We start from the raw sequence: 16,424 nt of genomic DNA on the forward strand, positions 1-16,424 counted from the left end.
GGGCGTGGAGGTCAGGGAGGGTTGCCATGGTGAAGTGACACTTGAGCTGAAATCTGAGGGGTTACAGCGTTAATCGAGTGAAGATAAGAAGGAAAATAATCCAGACAATGAGACCAATGGCAAAAGAAGACGATGAGTAGCAGACAGTTGCGGTATCCCAAGAGCAAAGGGGATACCCGGGGAATGAGGAGGGAGCCAGAAAACCACCAGGAGCTTTACACCAGGGGTGGAGGCTGGAGAAGTGATGCCCGGAGGGTGGTGACGGGCACATTGCTATACTGAGTTCATCCGGGCTCCAGCGAGAAAAAACAGAATTGAAAAGAATACTATTGGTTTTGACTAGACCAGAAAGTGTGTACCTACAGCCACAGTCCGTGAAAGGGACACGCAGCTTGAACCGAAGAGATGGAAATGGAGACGGTCAGACAGAGTTGCAATACCCGCTGATGGGGTGGGTAAGGGAGGGAGAGAAGCCGGTGTCACGGATGCCTTCCAGAGTTGGCTTCCCCAACTGGAAGGACGGCAATGTCATAGAGACAGAGAGCAGAGGAGCAGGACTGGCGTGAGCCGACATGGGAAGGTGCTGATTGACCACCCTCTCTCCTCCCTCCAGCGTCACCTCATTGTTTCCTTTCTGTCACAACATGACTTCCCATTCTCCTGTCCACTGGTCGAATATGAGTGATGTCTTCACTGCCTGTCATTCGAAAAATGCTGAACACCAAAGCCAGTGCTCGTAGGCCCCTCTCTCGGCGTGTCCTTCCTCACTTCTAATTCCTTCTTATCTCTAAAACACAGCTTAGACACTCAAGCATCCTTCCCATCCTTCCCTATCCCAGGTACAAATTCTTTAAACTCATGACAGTCTAGACTTAAAATTTTCTATTTCGTGCTTTTGGCAGTAGGCTTTAAGCTCCTCAGAGTCAGGAAACGGGGCTTATATCCATATTCAGTGACTAGCAGAGTGTGTGACATGTGGCTGATGGAACACAGAGCAATGATGTGACCTACACAGGGCTGCAAACTGAAGGATGGCAGAGTCCGAAGGAGCATGCAGGTCTCTGCTCAAAGTAGTGATAGTCAGTGCCTCACTCTGTACTTCCTGCCTGTGTCTATCTGTCATCCTGATGTTGGTTAAGGAGCGAAATCATTGCGTATTGCAGTTGTTTGGGCTGCTCATTAATCAATGATGTGAAGAAGAGCTTGAATCATCTCTGGGAATCAGGAAAATAAGAATTGTAAATGTCAGTCCTGCTGTCACCCTGTGGACCTTGTACCACTTAGAGAGTCTATTCATTTAATAAAAAGCTTGAATGAGGATAATGTCTGGCAAGGTGGAGGTAGAAAGTCACGCTGTCTACAGCAAATCATTTGGGTCTCTTTGCTCTTGCAAAATCGGGCTAGGAAAAAGGAAAACAATGTAATTGTGATTGACTCGAGGAAGCAGTGATCAATCAAATTCTCCTGAACAACTTCACTGGCAGCAAGAAGCCAGAATGCTGGAATGAGATTGCTAAGTTAGATGAAAAATTAACGAATGTTCCACAGGTCACAGGCTTAGGGCTATCGTCTTTGTCCAACACAAATCATTTTTATCTCTACTAGACAAAAATCGTTTAGGAAACTTATCAGTTTTCTGTAAGTCATTACCTAACTTTACCATATCTAGAACCTAATATTGATAAGTAATAACCAGTTCCAGTCCCAGAAATTCAGATAGGTAGTTTATACATTTAAAGGATACTTAGTTTTTATTTTGCCTAATTTCCAAGTTTTAGTAGATTCTTTCTTTCTTTCCCTTTCTTTCTTTTTCTTTCTTTCTTTCTTTCTTTCTTTCTTTCTTTCTTTCTTTCTTTCTTTCTTTCTTTCTTTCTTCCTTCCTTCCTTCCTTCCTTCCTTCCTTCCTTCCTTCCTTCCTTCCTCCCTCCCTCCCTCCCTCCCTCCCTCCCTCCTTCCCTTCTTTCCTTCCTTTCTTTCTTCTTTCCTTTGTTCCTTTTCCTTTCTTTTTCTTTTTTTTTGAAACTTAGATTGAACCCAGAGGTGCTTAACCACTTAACCATATCCCCACTTTAGTCAGTTTTTTCACTGCTGTGACCAAAAGATTGACAGGAACATTTTTAAGAATTATTTGTTTATTTATTTATTTTTAAAAATCAAAGCATTTTCTTTATTTAAGTGCTGAGGATTGAATCCAGGACCTTGTACATGCTAAGCATGTACTCAAAGAGTGAGCTATCCCCCAGCCCCAGCAAGACATTTTAAATCGAGTTTATCAGTTAATAACAAACTTAGAGAATTGATATACATGCTAGATTTAAGACAATCCACCCCCCCGCCAAAGGTTAGGGTAGTATCCTTTTTATTTTTTTATTATTACTTTTTGCCTACAGTGCTAGGTATACCCCTAGGCAAAGAGAAGACACAAAATATTTACTGAATACAACACAACAAATGCTTTGCAGGAAGACCAGATGGATGATCTGATTATTTTGCCTGCCCTTTCAATTTATAAGCAGACCATTTCTATGTAAGGGTGTTTCACAACTAGTTGCACAAAAATATGATTTGATCCTGTCATTCCGAGCCAAATTGTGGGTTTAGAGACCTCATTTGGCAAGGAGTAATTTAGTGCACTTTTCTACAATGAAAAGCATTTCTGGAAATGGGTGATGACCTGAGCCATGTCCCAAAATAGTGCAGTGTACATCTAAATTCTGAAAAAGGTTCTATGATTTCAAGTTTTATGAAAATGACCTATCACTATTCAAGCCATCTTTCTTGAGTCAGTAATCTTATAAAAAATCAGATGAATGTGGCATGTCAGGTACCTTATAGTTGCCATTTTGACAGCAGTAGACAAATAACCATTTTTTTACCCTCATAGCATTTACATTAGTATTAATAATATGATTTAAGGGCCAAAAATTAAAACCATTAAACTGTAGTAAAAATCAGTACCAAAACTTAAAACTTCATGTGGGAATAAAAGAATTCTACTAATGGCAATAAATTTATAGGCAAATTTTCATAATTCAAATAATCTACTCCCAGGAAGAATTTATTCTTATGAACACTATTATCTATTATAAAACTGAATATAAAAGAATTCAGTGCTGCTCACTACAACAAAAAATAGAAGATCTGATGTTAACATCTTTGTGCAAAAAAAAAAACAAAAAAAAAGGGGGGGTAAATGTGGCAGATGTGGTAGTGCAAATCTGTAATTACAGTTACTTGGGAGGCTGAGGCAGGCAGATTGTAACTTTGAGGACAGCCCGGACAAGTTAGCAAGATGTTGTCTCAAAATAAAATTTAAAGAGGCTGGGGGTTGAGCTCAGTGTTAGAGTACCGCCTAGCATGTGTCAAGGCCTGGGTTCAACCTGGATCTGATGTCGTAGTTGTTCCACTTCCTGCCTCAACTGTTCCAGTTCACTCATCCTTTGAATCTGTTTATCTCAGGAATTACCAAGTAAAAGCACCTGTAATCCCACTGACTCAGGAGGCTGAGGATCATAAGTTTGAGGCCAGTGTGGGCAACTCGGTGAGTCTCTGGAGGGAGCTCAAGTCCACATCAACCTGGTGCTGACCCTCGAGCATGGAGCCGGCACGAAGAGCACAGAGCACCACCAACACCCCCCCCCACAAGAACAATATTAGAGGAAGAAAAGTTTATTTAGGGGCCCACAGATTCAGAGGGCTCAGTCCATAGAAGGCTGGTTTCATTCATTAGAGCTTGATCTGAGGCAGAACATCATGGCAAAAGAGTGTGGTAGAGGAAAGTGGCTCAGGACATGATCAGGAAGCAGAGAGAGAGAGCTCTGCTCAGTGACAAAATAAATATCCCAAAGGAATGCCTCCATGGACCCACCTCCTCCAACCACACCCTTCCTGCCTGCAATTACCACTCAGTTAATCCCTATCAGGAAATCAATTCACTGATTGGGTTAAGGCTCTAAAAACCCAGTCATTTCAAGCTTTCTTGCATCATTTCCAACAAGGGACACCTCATAACTAAACTATAATTTCAGCCCTTTTTATTTTTAGTTTTGTGTTATTTTTAAACAGGGTCTTGCTATATTGCTTAGAACTTCAATAAATTACTGAGGATGACCTTGAACTTGCCATCCTCCTGCCTCAGCCTCCTGAGTCACTGAGATTATAGGCATGTACCACCACTCCCAGCTGAGATAGAGCTTCTTAATGAAAGGATCACAGGAAGAGAAATAAATACCCATAGGTATTCCAAGAAACCAAAACTATGTCTTGAATGAAGAGAGGAGATAGGGTTGGTGAGGCAGAAAAGGAAAATGGATCCAGGTTCCAGAGATCTTTTTTTTCCCACGGTTTTTCATACACCCTCCCTCTCATTTCCTTCTACATAATCTAAATTCCTCCATTCTTCTCTCACTCCCCATCCCCCACCCCCATTATATATCATCATCCACTTATCAGGGAAAACATTCAGCCTTTGGTTTTTTGGGATTGGCTTATTTCACTTAGCATGATATTCTCCAATTCCATCCATTTACCTGCAAATGCCATAATTTTATTCTTCTTTATGGCCAAATAATATTCGATTATTTATGTATACCACAGTGTCCTTATCCATTCATCTGTTGAAGGGCATCTAGGTTGGTTCCACAATATAGCTATTGTGAATTGAGCTGCTATAAACATTGATGTGGCTGCATTACTGTAGTATGCTAATTTTAAGTCCTTTGGGTAAGAGACCCTGCACCAAACAGAAGACAAGGTAGGCCCAAATCTTCATCATGTTGGCTTAGGACCAGACATCCTTAACAAACCCTAAAGCATGAGAAATGAAAGCAAGAATCAATAAATGGGATTGTTTCAAACTATAAAGCTTTTTCTCAGCAAAGGAAACAATTAATAATGTGAAAAGAGAGCCTACAGAGTGGGAGAAAATTTTTTCCACTTCAGATAGAGCATTAATCTCCAAAATTTATAAAGAACTTACAAAACTTTACACCGAAAATACAAAGAACCCAATCAATAAATGGACCAAGGAACTGGACAGACACTTTACAGAAGAAGACATACAGGCAATTAACAAATATATGAAAAAGTGTTCAACATTTCTAGTAATTAGAGAAATGCAAATTAAAACAACTCTAAGATTTCATCTTACTTCAATTAGAATGGTTATTATCAAGAACACAAACTATAATAGATATTGGCGTGGATGTGGGGAAAAAGGCACACTTTCACATTGCTGGTGGAGTTGCAAATTGTTGCAGCCACTCTGGAAAGCAGTGTGGAGAATCCTCGGAATACTTGGAATGGACCCACCTTTTGACCCACTTATCCCACTCCTTGATTTATACCCAGAGATCATTTTTAAACTAGCTTCTAACTGATCGTGGAGACTCTCTTGTTAAGAAAGTAGTAAACCCTGCCTTGGTATTGTGACCACAGGTCTATTGCTGAAATAGCTCTGAATGGTGTCCTACTTTGCATATGTCAGTTACTAATTAAGCTGTATAGATAGTAAGAGAATTTTTTCAGGCCGACTGTTTTGTTAATTCATTAAATTTCACTTCATTCATTCATGCTCCAGGCACTGTGTTAGGTGCTGCAGATGTAACAAAATAAGCACGGTTTTTGCACTGATGTCATTAATATTCCGATGGTGGCTGAGATAATTAAGGCAAGAGACAAAAGGTACACAGAATATTAATGAATTGGAAGAGTGCTATCATTCTGTGACAGAGAACAGTAAGAGGGACCAGTTTTGAGATTAACTGACTGAGACCTCTCTGAAGAGGTCACATTTTTAACAGAGGTCTGAGGGACGAGAAGGTGCCATCCATGAGCAGAACCAGGATGGGTTGTTTCAGGTACCCAGAACTACCAGTGAATGGGCCATGAAGCTGCAAAGCACCTGTGTGTTTAGAACCCATCCAAAGTCCAGAGAGTATGAGGGCAGGAAACAAGGAAGGAAGTAACACAAGGAGAGACTACAAAGGTGGTTGGAGACAAAATCCTGAAAGTCTCTGCAGTGAAAGAACTTGAGTTTGTGCTAAAAGAAATAGAGAGTCATTAAAGGGTTTTGGGCAGTTGTATTTAAAATGATCAATTGTAGCTGTAGTTAAAATGATCATCTGTGCAGAATGGATTATGGAGGAAAGGCTGGAAATAGGAAAACCATTTTGGAGTTGACTGTAGTAGCCCATATCTTGATATTATCAGGCTGAAACCAAAGGGATGACTGGAGAGATGATGACCAGTGGGTGGCTTTGAGAGGCACCTCAGAGGCAGGACCATTAAGGGCCTTGCAGCTGGATTTGGAAGACATGAAGAAGAGAAAACAAGAATGACTCCTAGGTTTAGGCAGTTGGTCCATACACAAAGATGAATAGGATCCACAGAGATGGATAAGAAGGTGGTTTGAGAAATGGAGGGAAGAAGAATTGAGATGATTTGGCCAATAAATAATCAAAAATTCCATTTTGGACTTACTAAGTTTCCAAGATTGAATGGACTAAGATACATCCGGGTTCAGATGTCAAGAAAACATTGAGATATGAGCAGGGATCTCAAGGAAGAGGTCTGGACTTCCAGTATCAATTGGGAGTCTCAGCAGGTGGATAAGTAAGTTTCTGAGAGTAGATGAAATTCCCAGAAGGTAGAAGTACAGAAAAGAGGTCCAAATCTGAGAAAATTGTGTTAATGAGCCACAGGTAAATTAGTGGTAAAAAAGGTTCAACATTTTCATGTCTCTCCTAACTTTTATTGAAACCAATCACCTATATAGTTTATCCCCCCACATACAGTCTTAGTAAGTGCTATAGGCCTGGTTTGTGCATAACTAAATGTAGTAGTAGTCAAGTGATTTCAACTATGTATACTTTGGAAATGTTATTCATCTCGCCCTCAATATTGCTGAACTCCCAAGAAAATAACACACAAAAAAATATTGTTCTTCTTCGAAGGGCTTCCAAACACCTATTTGAAAACCTCTCCTATTTATCAAGAACTCTTCTGGGAAAAGGAGATAGAAAGTGTTCAGATACAGAAAAGAGTAAAGGGGAAAGTATTCCTTACCTCTTCTTCTTCAAGGAGAATGAGCCGAACCACAACAATGTGAATTGCATTTCCAATGCTTGGATTATGGAATAACCCAGTGACCTGGAATCAGAAATGGAAAACCATTAGCTCCACAGGGATAGGTAACATGTATCGATGCTGAGGGGGGAAACAGCACTGTGATGCACTTGAGTGCACATCATCTTGTTGGTCACAGATTCTTGATATAGGGCAAGGAAAAGTAAGATATATCTTAGCTCCACCTACACTGGGATATTTAAAGATAACCTTTCTGGACAATTGACTGACCATGTGCTTGAGATATCAATGCCTTTCTTTCTTTGACCATTTATCTTGCCCAGGGTCTTCCTCACTTTCACTCTTAGTTACTCAGGCAAATACCTTTCCCCTTCTCAATAGGACAAATACCCTCTCTGGGAAGGCAAAACACATAAATAAGGCAAAAAGGAAGCTTAAAATTAGGAATTACAATATAATTTTAATTCCAATTCTAGTTCTAACTAACTTGAGGAAACCACATTCTAGTTCTTTGTTCAGTTTACTTCTTTGTATAATTATATAAGTGATGGGTAAGATAAAATCATACTAAAAGGATTGAAATGCATGTTAGGTACCTAATAGAAATATACAAGTGATAAATTACAATTTTTTTTCCCAGGATATACACTTTTAAGAGAAAGACTAATTTATCCTGAATTTCCATGTTTAATCACTTAGACAGCAAAGCACATATACATACATCCATTATATGTTAAAAGGACCTCTCTCTATTTTTGATGAGCAGGAGGGCATTTTAATGGCGTCTCTTCACCAGCCACCCCCATCCCCCACCACCACATGCAGTCAGGTATACCATGTTCATGATGGTGAGAATGTAGGACTCCACATTCTCACTCCCATGGTACTCGATCATCTTTGTGTCAGCCACCACCAGGGTCTCCACCCATCTCTCCTTACTGATGGAGCGCCGAGAGAGACTTCTTCTTGGCAAGTTGTTCCTCTCCCACTTCTCTCGCTGTAGCTCCTGCTTCTCAGAGGTGCCAAGACTGTCTGAATGTTAAACAGAACATAGTGGGCTAATTCTATGTTCATCTCACATATATCCACTTATGTTTGTAAAGATATGAGGCTTTGAGTTTATGTTTATGATGTGTGAGTACAATGTTCTTACGTGACTCAAATAGAAGAAGAGATTGATTTAAATGAATATGAACAAAATAACTCAAACTTGAATCTTCAAGGGAGGTTCAAAAATTATTCCTTTAAAAGAATTGACATATTTCATTAAATATGTCTTTCACAATTAAGAAGATATTATACACAAGAATGGGAGCTTTCAGTTTCTTCTCTTTCATCTTTTGTTCAGTGCCTACTGTATGTAAAGCAGTATATCAGGGTGTTAAATACTAAAGTGTTTATCCTCATGAATATTTAGAGGTCATACTTCTCTCTCCATTTTGTAAACATGGAAATAATGCACAAATTGGTTGGTTAAACAAAGTAACACAGCACCAAAATCACTCAGCCCATCTACTTGTAGAAGATCCAGGATTTTCTCTGTCCCACATTAATGCATTTTTGGCATATATTACACTGTCTCTCACAGACTAAACATGAATACAACTGGGGAATGTGTGAACTACAAAGCTCAGAGGTCCAGGGCATCCTGCTTCAAGAAGATAAAAAAAAAGAGTTCTAAGAAAGAAATTCAAGGAAGAATAATAAAATTATCAAGATGACTAATTAGTTACAGTATGAAAAAGATGTGATATGGGAGGATTATAGCTGGGCAGGAAAGACCCAGATGTTACAGAATCATGAAGAAAATTGCAATGAAACCGCATGGAGTCATTCTCAAAATTCCAGAATGCCATGACTAGGGAGCATGTCCTAATTTGAAAAAGGCCAATGGAGAATCAAGATCCAAATGGTGGTCAAGTTAAGAGCTAAGTTTCAGTGGGCTCAGAATGACTTAGTGAGTTGAGGAAAATGAACGGACCATGGAAGTGAGATACCTGGGCTGATGGAGGACAGCAACTCCGTCTTTGAAGATTCCTCTTAGACAGCCACGCACAACTCCTTCCTCTCCCTAATGCTCACCCTGTAACTCTGGCAGGTGCAGAACATGGGAACTGATTGGAAAACCTCACTTTCCCTTCCTAATTTTTGATGATGGCCACCCGGCCTTGACCTGAATATGCCCAGTGGGAGTGGGGGTGCTCACCAACCCACAGGGCATCCTGTTCTGCTGAACAGTTCTCTCCTGTCCTGAGTTGAATCCTGCCTTTCTGTAACTTACACTCATCAGTTCTAGTCTGCTCTTTGAAGTATAGAACAGGGCCCCTTCCTGAGGCCCTGCCTGGGACAGTCCAGTGGCACAGCCAAAACCATATCCTTCCCCCTCTCCCAGGGCTCTTTGAGTTGTGGAACTGGTTATGCTATTTGCTTTGTGACCCTTCTTAGCTCCTCAGTGACACTGTATGTGAAGTTGGAACACATTAAGTTATATTGACAAGAGAAAAGAAATATCATCACAGGTCTAAATACTTCCAAACGGTATTATTATATGAGTTTTGCATAAAAATAAGGAAGTCGTACTTTGATGTAAGCCACTTCTACTTTCTGAAAGGGGCTTTGGTGAAGGGCGCTGAGGGGAGGAACAGGAATACTATCAACATGGATTTGGTGTGACCTCCTTCTGTCAGTTTCCTCTCTCCCTGCCAAGTGAAGGCAGTTCTCCTCCAAACTGCAGGGATGCTCCGTGCTCAGCTCCACTGAGCTCAGGTACTAGGGCCACTGGCAGACCTGCATCTCCACAAAGCTGGTATCTTGGTCCCCTCTTCTCACTTGGCCATCACCAGATGATGTCCCTCCCCTGGATGCTGGTCTCCTCACAGAGGCTATGCTCACTATAAGTGACAGAGACCATGCAATATGTAGCCTTTTCCTTAAAGCAGGATCCTGAGCTCCAGGCTGTAGCTTCTGTTCTCCACCCAAGACTGCTTTGTCCTTTGAAGCCCTCAGATATCTGGGGTTAAGAGCTGGAAGGAGGCTGGTATGGGTGAGAAGGTGGTAGTCCTTTCTTTTCATTTCTCACTTCTTCTTTACTCCCTTCCTCTTCAAATGCTTATTCTTCAATGTTGAGACAATGAATTACTATGGACTGAATGTTTGTGTCCCAGTGAAATTCATGGGTTGAAACCCTAATTCCCAACATAATGATATTTGGCAAGGGAGAAGTTGGGTGTTAATTATGTTTAAATGAAGCCATGAGGATGGGGACCATATCCTGGGATTAGTGTCTTTATAAGAGGAAGAGACACCAGTGCGCGCTCTCTCTCTCTCTCTCTCTCTCTCTCTCTCTCTCTCTCTCTCTCTCTCTCTCTCTCTCCACATGAGATGAGAGAGAAACAAGAAAATAGTGGAAGAAGGGCCTTACCCGACATCAAATCTGCTCACATTCTGATCTTGGACTTCCAGTCTTTAGAATTGTGAAATAAATTTCTGCTGTTTAAGAAAACCAGTCTATGACACTTTGCTATAGTAGCCCAAGCTAACTAAGACAAGAATTTTTTTAAGGACATATTTAAAGCCCATCAAGTTACTTTAATTTTCCAGCAAGTACTCAAGTAAGTGACTCAATCTAATAGAAGAAATGTGGAAATGAGAAATGTGAAATGTGGTCTCATAAAGGTATATATATTTTTAAAAATTTTTAATAAGACCTACATTAAGCACTTGCTGAATTCAGGTCCTATGCTAAGCGAATAGCATGATGCCTCATTTAATTATGCCCACAATTCTATAAGATGAGCCCTAACATGATCACCTTCAGATTGATGAAAAAAAAATTGAGACTCAAAGAGATTAGGTAATTTTCTCAAGGTTACATGGTAAATGAAAAACTTGGATCCAGCCAAACCTTTTTGATTCCACTGCAACAACCACAAGCATTTATGCAAGAGGCTCTATACAAGCCCCACTCTACCCTCCTGAGGAAAAGATTCTTACCCTGATGTAACAGTGATCTAATTGTGGGTAGTATAACAAGGACATATGAAAACCGTCAATGTCAGGTTTCAAACAATTCCCAAAGAAAGAGATATGGGCTCTGTGACTGGCAGGGCTGGAAACTCAGCAGACATAGAAGGATTTGAATTATGCCCTGGTGAGACTGAGCTGGGAGGTAGGATTGCACTTATTTGGGCTGACCCTGCTGAGTCTTGATGAAATCATCACAAGTTTGACAGAAGAACTATTTCTGCTCAACATTTCTAGGAATTTCAAGTCAGCCTTCCCTACTTATCTTCAGAGCTTGATGAGCAAGCCTGCCAGCTCTTCAGGCAGGTGAGATGCTGACAATGCTGGGAAGCTGGCCGGAACACCTCCACCTCCCCATGCACACGGTTAAGAGGCTCACCTTCTGGGCTGGCATGGCGTCCGGGCACACCTTGAGCAGACAACATACTGCCGTGGTTTCCTGTGACTATGGGTTCTGTAATTTAGCTCTACCTGCTAAGGGACCAGAGGGACATTTCCTGTAGCCTCGTCCCTAGCCCCTGACACTATGCTTGGTCAACAGTAGCATCCAATAGGTGCCAAATGAAGGACGAAGTGAAGATGAGTCAGAACTGATTTATAAACTACACATAAGGAAGAGCCACAAGAGCTGACCACGTTTTTCCAGTGGTCATTGATAATTCATTCCAGTTAGAGAAGTCTCCACACTGACACTGTGATGTGTTTGTTTCAAGGGGAGACATACAGCAGTTGCTTGTATATGCAGGGTGGTTCTTAGCATGCTGGTGGCTTCCAGCATGGGCACTGACTCACTTTTTCTGCTAAAGGAATTGCTCAAGGATCTGTCTCCTACGCTAATTCCACTCTTAACCTCTTCTGGGTTCTCTTCTGCTGCCCCAAACCAGGTTTCCAGTAAGGGAGAATTCTCCCACTCGGTCAAAATAGACCACTGATTGGAAATCAGTCACTGATTAGACTTTTGAAGTCTGCGGCCCCCAAGATGGCCCTCTCAAGGTCATCTTCCCCAGCACACACTTAAGCTTCCAGACAGGGGAGACCCAGCGTCTTTTTTCCCACCTTCCTGCTACCTACATGAGGGATGTTCCCAAAAAACAGTCCCTTGACACCAATACGGCAACACAGACATGGACAGTCACCTATAAAGGAGTGCTCATCAGAAGCCCAGCCTATGCTAAAATACTTTTTTGGAGTCAATCATTTATCATTTCATTATAACAATAATAATGTGAGGTAAGTTTTATTATTGCTCTTTGAAAATAAAAATAACTCAGAGAGGTTAGCTTCCCAAAACACTCTACACAAAGAATACAAATAACCCAATCAACAAATGGGCTAAGGATATGAAGAGACACTTCACAGAAGAAGATCTACAAACAATCAACAAACATATGAAAAAATGTTCACCATCTTTAGTAATAAGAGAAATGCAAATCAAAACTACACTAAGAATCCATCTCACCCCAATTAGAATGGCGACTATCAAGAATACAAGCAACAACAGGTGTTGGAAAGGATATGGGGAAAAAGGTACACTCATACATTGCTGGTGGGGCTGCAAATTAGTGCAGCCACTCTGGAAAGCAGTGTGGAGATTCCTTAGAAAACTTGGAATGGAGCCACCATTTGACCCCAGCTATCCCACTCCTCGGCCTATACCCAAAGGGCTTAAAATCAGCATACTACAGAGATACAGCCACATCAATGTTCATAGCTGCTCAATTCACAATAGCCAGACTGTGGAACCAACCTAGATGTCCTTTAATTGATGAATGGATAAAGAAACTGTGATATATATATATATATATATATATATATATATATATATACACACACACACACACACATACAATGGAATATTACTCAGCTATAAAGAATAATAAAATTATGACATTTGCAGGCAAATGGATGAAATTGGATAATATCATGCTAAGTGAGATAAGCCAATCTCAAAAAAACCAAAGGACGAATGATCTCGCTGATAAGCGGATGATGACACATAATGGGGGGTGGGAAGGGGGCAAGAATGGAGGAAGGAGGGACTGTATAGAGGGAAAAGAGGGGTGGGAGGGGTAGGGGGGGAAGGAAAAAATAACAGAATGAATCAAACATCATTACCCTATGTAAATGTGTGATTACGCAAATGGTATGCTGTTACTCCATGTAGAAACAGAAACAACATGTATCCCATTTGTTTACAATAAAAATAAATTAAAAAAAAAACTCAGAGAGGTTAGTTTCCCTGACCCCAAATCTCACAGTTGGTAAGCAACAAAACCAGCATTTTAGCTGCTTTGGGCCAAATCTCATGTTGCTGATGGAGTGGAGAAGAGGGTGGCCTTCCTGGGCATCACCTGCCTGGAAACTTCAATGTGAGGAGTAGAAGGTCAAGCCAGAGCAAAACTCAGCCGAGTCCCAGCTCTCAGGTCCCCACAGTCCGACGTAAAGCTTGAAGGACATCTGACTCAGAGAAGTTCAGTAGGGAAGGCAGTACCTCAGATTCTAGATTTCGGAGACAATGCCCTACTTCCCTGGGTAACCTGGATGAGTGCTACTCAGGAAAGATGTCCTGGACCCAGAGTTGGTAGCTAGACAGATGCCCCCACAACCTGGAGAAAAGGAGACTATCTTAAGGCTGCCGGTGTCTGTCTTGCTCGTCCCCCAACCTACAGTTGAAAACTGCTCATTCCCCACCCCCGGGGACCTGCTCTGAGTCACTTGTGAATTGAGCCACTTGCAAGTCCCTTGACTTTGGACAAGTGTTCTAACCTCTTCCCTGAATTCCTAATGAGGAAACCAAATTGAATTCCTGTTTTAATATTTATTTCAGTGATGAACCCTGTTCTTCAAACAAAGAATATGGAGAAAGGTGAGAAAGAACCTCAAAGTTTCTGTGATCATTAGATTAAAGTGGATGGTCCCTAGGACAGTACCACAAGGCACAGCGTTAAGCCACCAGATGGCACAATCTGGGGGTCTCTCCAGCTGGAGTGAGTTGAGCAAAGGCCTTTCGAGAGCCTATGTGTAACTATCCGTCATTTGCTGTTACCACACACTTGCAAACAGACTCCCTTCTTGGCAGACAAAGCACTGTGGCCTTTCTCAGCAGCTGAATGCCGATATTGGTGTCTATACCCATTAGCAACAATGGCTGAACACCGAGAGGAATCAGTCTCCTCAGCACATTTTTTGGGTAGATTTGAAACACCTCAGCTAGAAAGCTTATTTTCATTCCCAAAAAGTTTCCAACATTCACTGTAAACCCAAAATACTTTTACACTTACTTAACAGACTATCCGTTTCTCAAAACCTGCCATTGTTAAAGTGGATACAGCTGTCTTTAAAGATAAACAAACAAAGCAACGAGAGTCTAGCTGATGCCAAAAGCAAGTACTCCCCAGGCTTAGGGGTGTGGACAAAGGGTATAAGCACCTGAAAAAAAAATGAATTGCATTCCCCAAGAGCTGAACGTTCTTGACTGACACTGCCTTCACCACATTCATAATATATTTAAAAGAAAGAGGGAAATGACGGATCATTTTGAACACATGAAACTTCCCCAAATAACAATAAAATTAAATCAAATATAAGCAAAAGGGATGTCCTACCATCCCCCCCAGAGAACAGTGATCAATGAGATGAGAACTTATAAAGCAATTAGATTCATTCCTGTTTTGTTTCAAATTTTCCATTTTATTCCTTGCTAACACTTGTAATGAAAAGTGATTCCAATGCTTTGAGGCCTCGCCCCGCCTTTCCTTCCTTTACCCTCTGATAGAAATGTGCTGATGCGTTTCTCACAATGAAGGCAGGTGTGAAGGGGGCGGGGCAGAAGGAAGACACGCCATGGAAAAGATCATCAACCAAATGGCTAATGAGTCCCAGCATGCTTGAATAGTGATGGCACTCTGTTGACACACCGTTTCTAGCTTGTGAGTGAGGAACTGGGGAGTAACTCAGAGATTCTACATCACCTCGAACACCATGAAGAGCTTCTCATAGTCTCTAAGTCCTCGATGGTGAGTTCTCGTTGCTGATCGTGTTGAAGAAGAGTTCATTCTTGCACAGTTACATTTCACGTATGGAGTGGAGTTTTTTCCAACCTACATAAAACCACCCATATTGTGAATCTCCAGGTGGGTCATTGAGTTCATTGATTACAAAGCTCTCTTGACAGTCTCCCTCTGCCTTCAGAGCTCCTGTCCACGCCTGGTGTCCTGTGGCATAGCACCTGGGACATACAGCTGTTATGGAATACCGGCTCACAAAGAAAGTTAGATTACATGACCGATAAATCTGGTTCAGATTAAAAAGTCATCATTCTATGATGCTCTGTGTGGAAATGAAGAAAAAATGAAGTCTTATCTAAGTGCTATGATATGAGAACCAAAATCAAGGATCCTGTTTCTCTAAGCAGATTACATTTTCTTCTTAAGAGTCTCTCCAGTCTTCCTGAAAGTTTCCATCCTGAGGGACAAAAAGGAGCTATTACTTAAGTTGACCCACTGAGAAAGTGAGAGGGACAGGAGAGGGGCATTGCTATAGTTTAGATCTTAGATGCCCCCCAAAGGCCATGTGTTAAAGACTCAGTTGCCAGTCAATGGTGCTATTGGGGATGGTGGGATATTTAAAAGGCCGGGCCTCCTGAGAAGTCTTAGGCCACTGAGCGCATGCCCTTGAAGGGGTTGTGGAACATCCATCTCTTCCCCTCTCTTTGCTTCCCGAACACCACAAGGACGCCATGAGCTTCTTCTGCCCTGTGTTCCTGTTTTTACATACTGTGCTGCTACAGGCTCAAAAGCAATGAGGTCAACTGACCCTGGAATGCAACCTCTAAAACAATGAGCCAAAAAAACCTTTCTTCTTTTTTATTTGATTACCTTTGGTATTTATTACAGTAATGGAAAACTGACTAACATGGGGGTCTCTTGGAGAATGTAACTCTCTTCCATCTCTGGGGAGAAAGATACATCGCCACAGGTACATACGATCCTAAATGGTGCGATGACATCAGTCCCCTTCTTCCATGTTTGTGGGCACTCTCTCTTCTCACCCATACTCCTCAGAGGGTAGAGTGCTTTCATCTCCAAGTAGTAGCAGTTTACCCATCTTCTTAGCCCAGCAAGTTGATTAAATGTAAACACAATGAATTCTTTCTTAGTGACTACATTCTGTCAACACAGGAATAAGATTCATCCTGTTAATGAACTTCAGGAATACATGTTCAAAAAGGCCCTATTCTCACTCTCGTTTGGAGAATGTTGGACTTAAGAGTTCTGAAGATACCAGGGCGGACTACAGAGGGGAAGTGAACACTG

The 16,424-nt window shown here is 41.4% G+C and overlaps 1 protein-coding gene across 1 annotated transcript in view; it reads right to left on the reverse strand.

The window, feature by feature from the left end:
• Window positions 1-16,424, reverse strand: part of Adamts12 (ADAM metallopeptidase with thrombospondin type 1 motif 12) — a 319,480-nt gene that overhangs the window by 136,421 nt on the left and 166,635 nt on the right. The window contains exons 4-5 of the mRNA XM_047556801.1: window positions 7,922-8,118; window positions 7,066-7,149 (exon numbers count right to left, since the gene is read on the reverse strand). Of these exons, the coding sequence (XP_047412757.1) occupies window positions 7,066-7,149; window positions 7,922-8,118 (281 nt within the window). The remainder of the gene's footprint in view (window positions 1-7,065; window positions 7,150-7,921; window positions 8,119-16,424) is intronic.

The sequence above is a fragment of the Sciurus carolinensis genome, chromosome 6 (assembly GCF_902686445.1).
Source record: "Sciurus carolinensis chromosome 6, mSciCar1.2, whole genome shotgun sequence".
Taxonomy (NCBI): domain Eukaryota; kingdom Metazoa; phylum Chordata; class Mammalia; order Rodentia; family Sciuridae; genus Sciurus; species Sciurus carolinensis.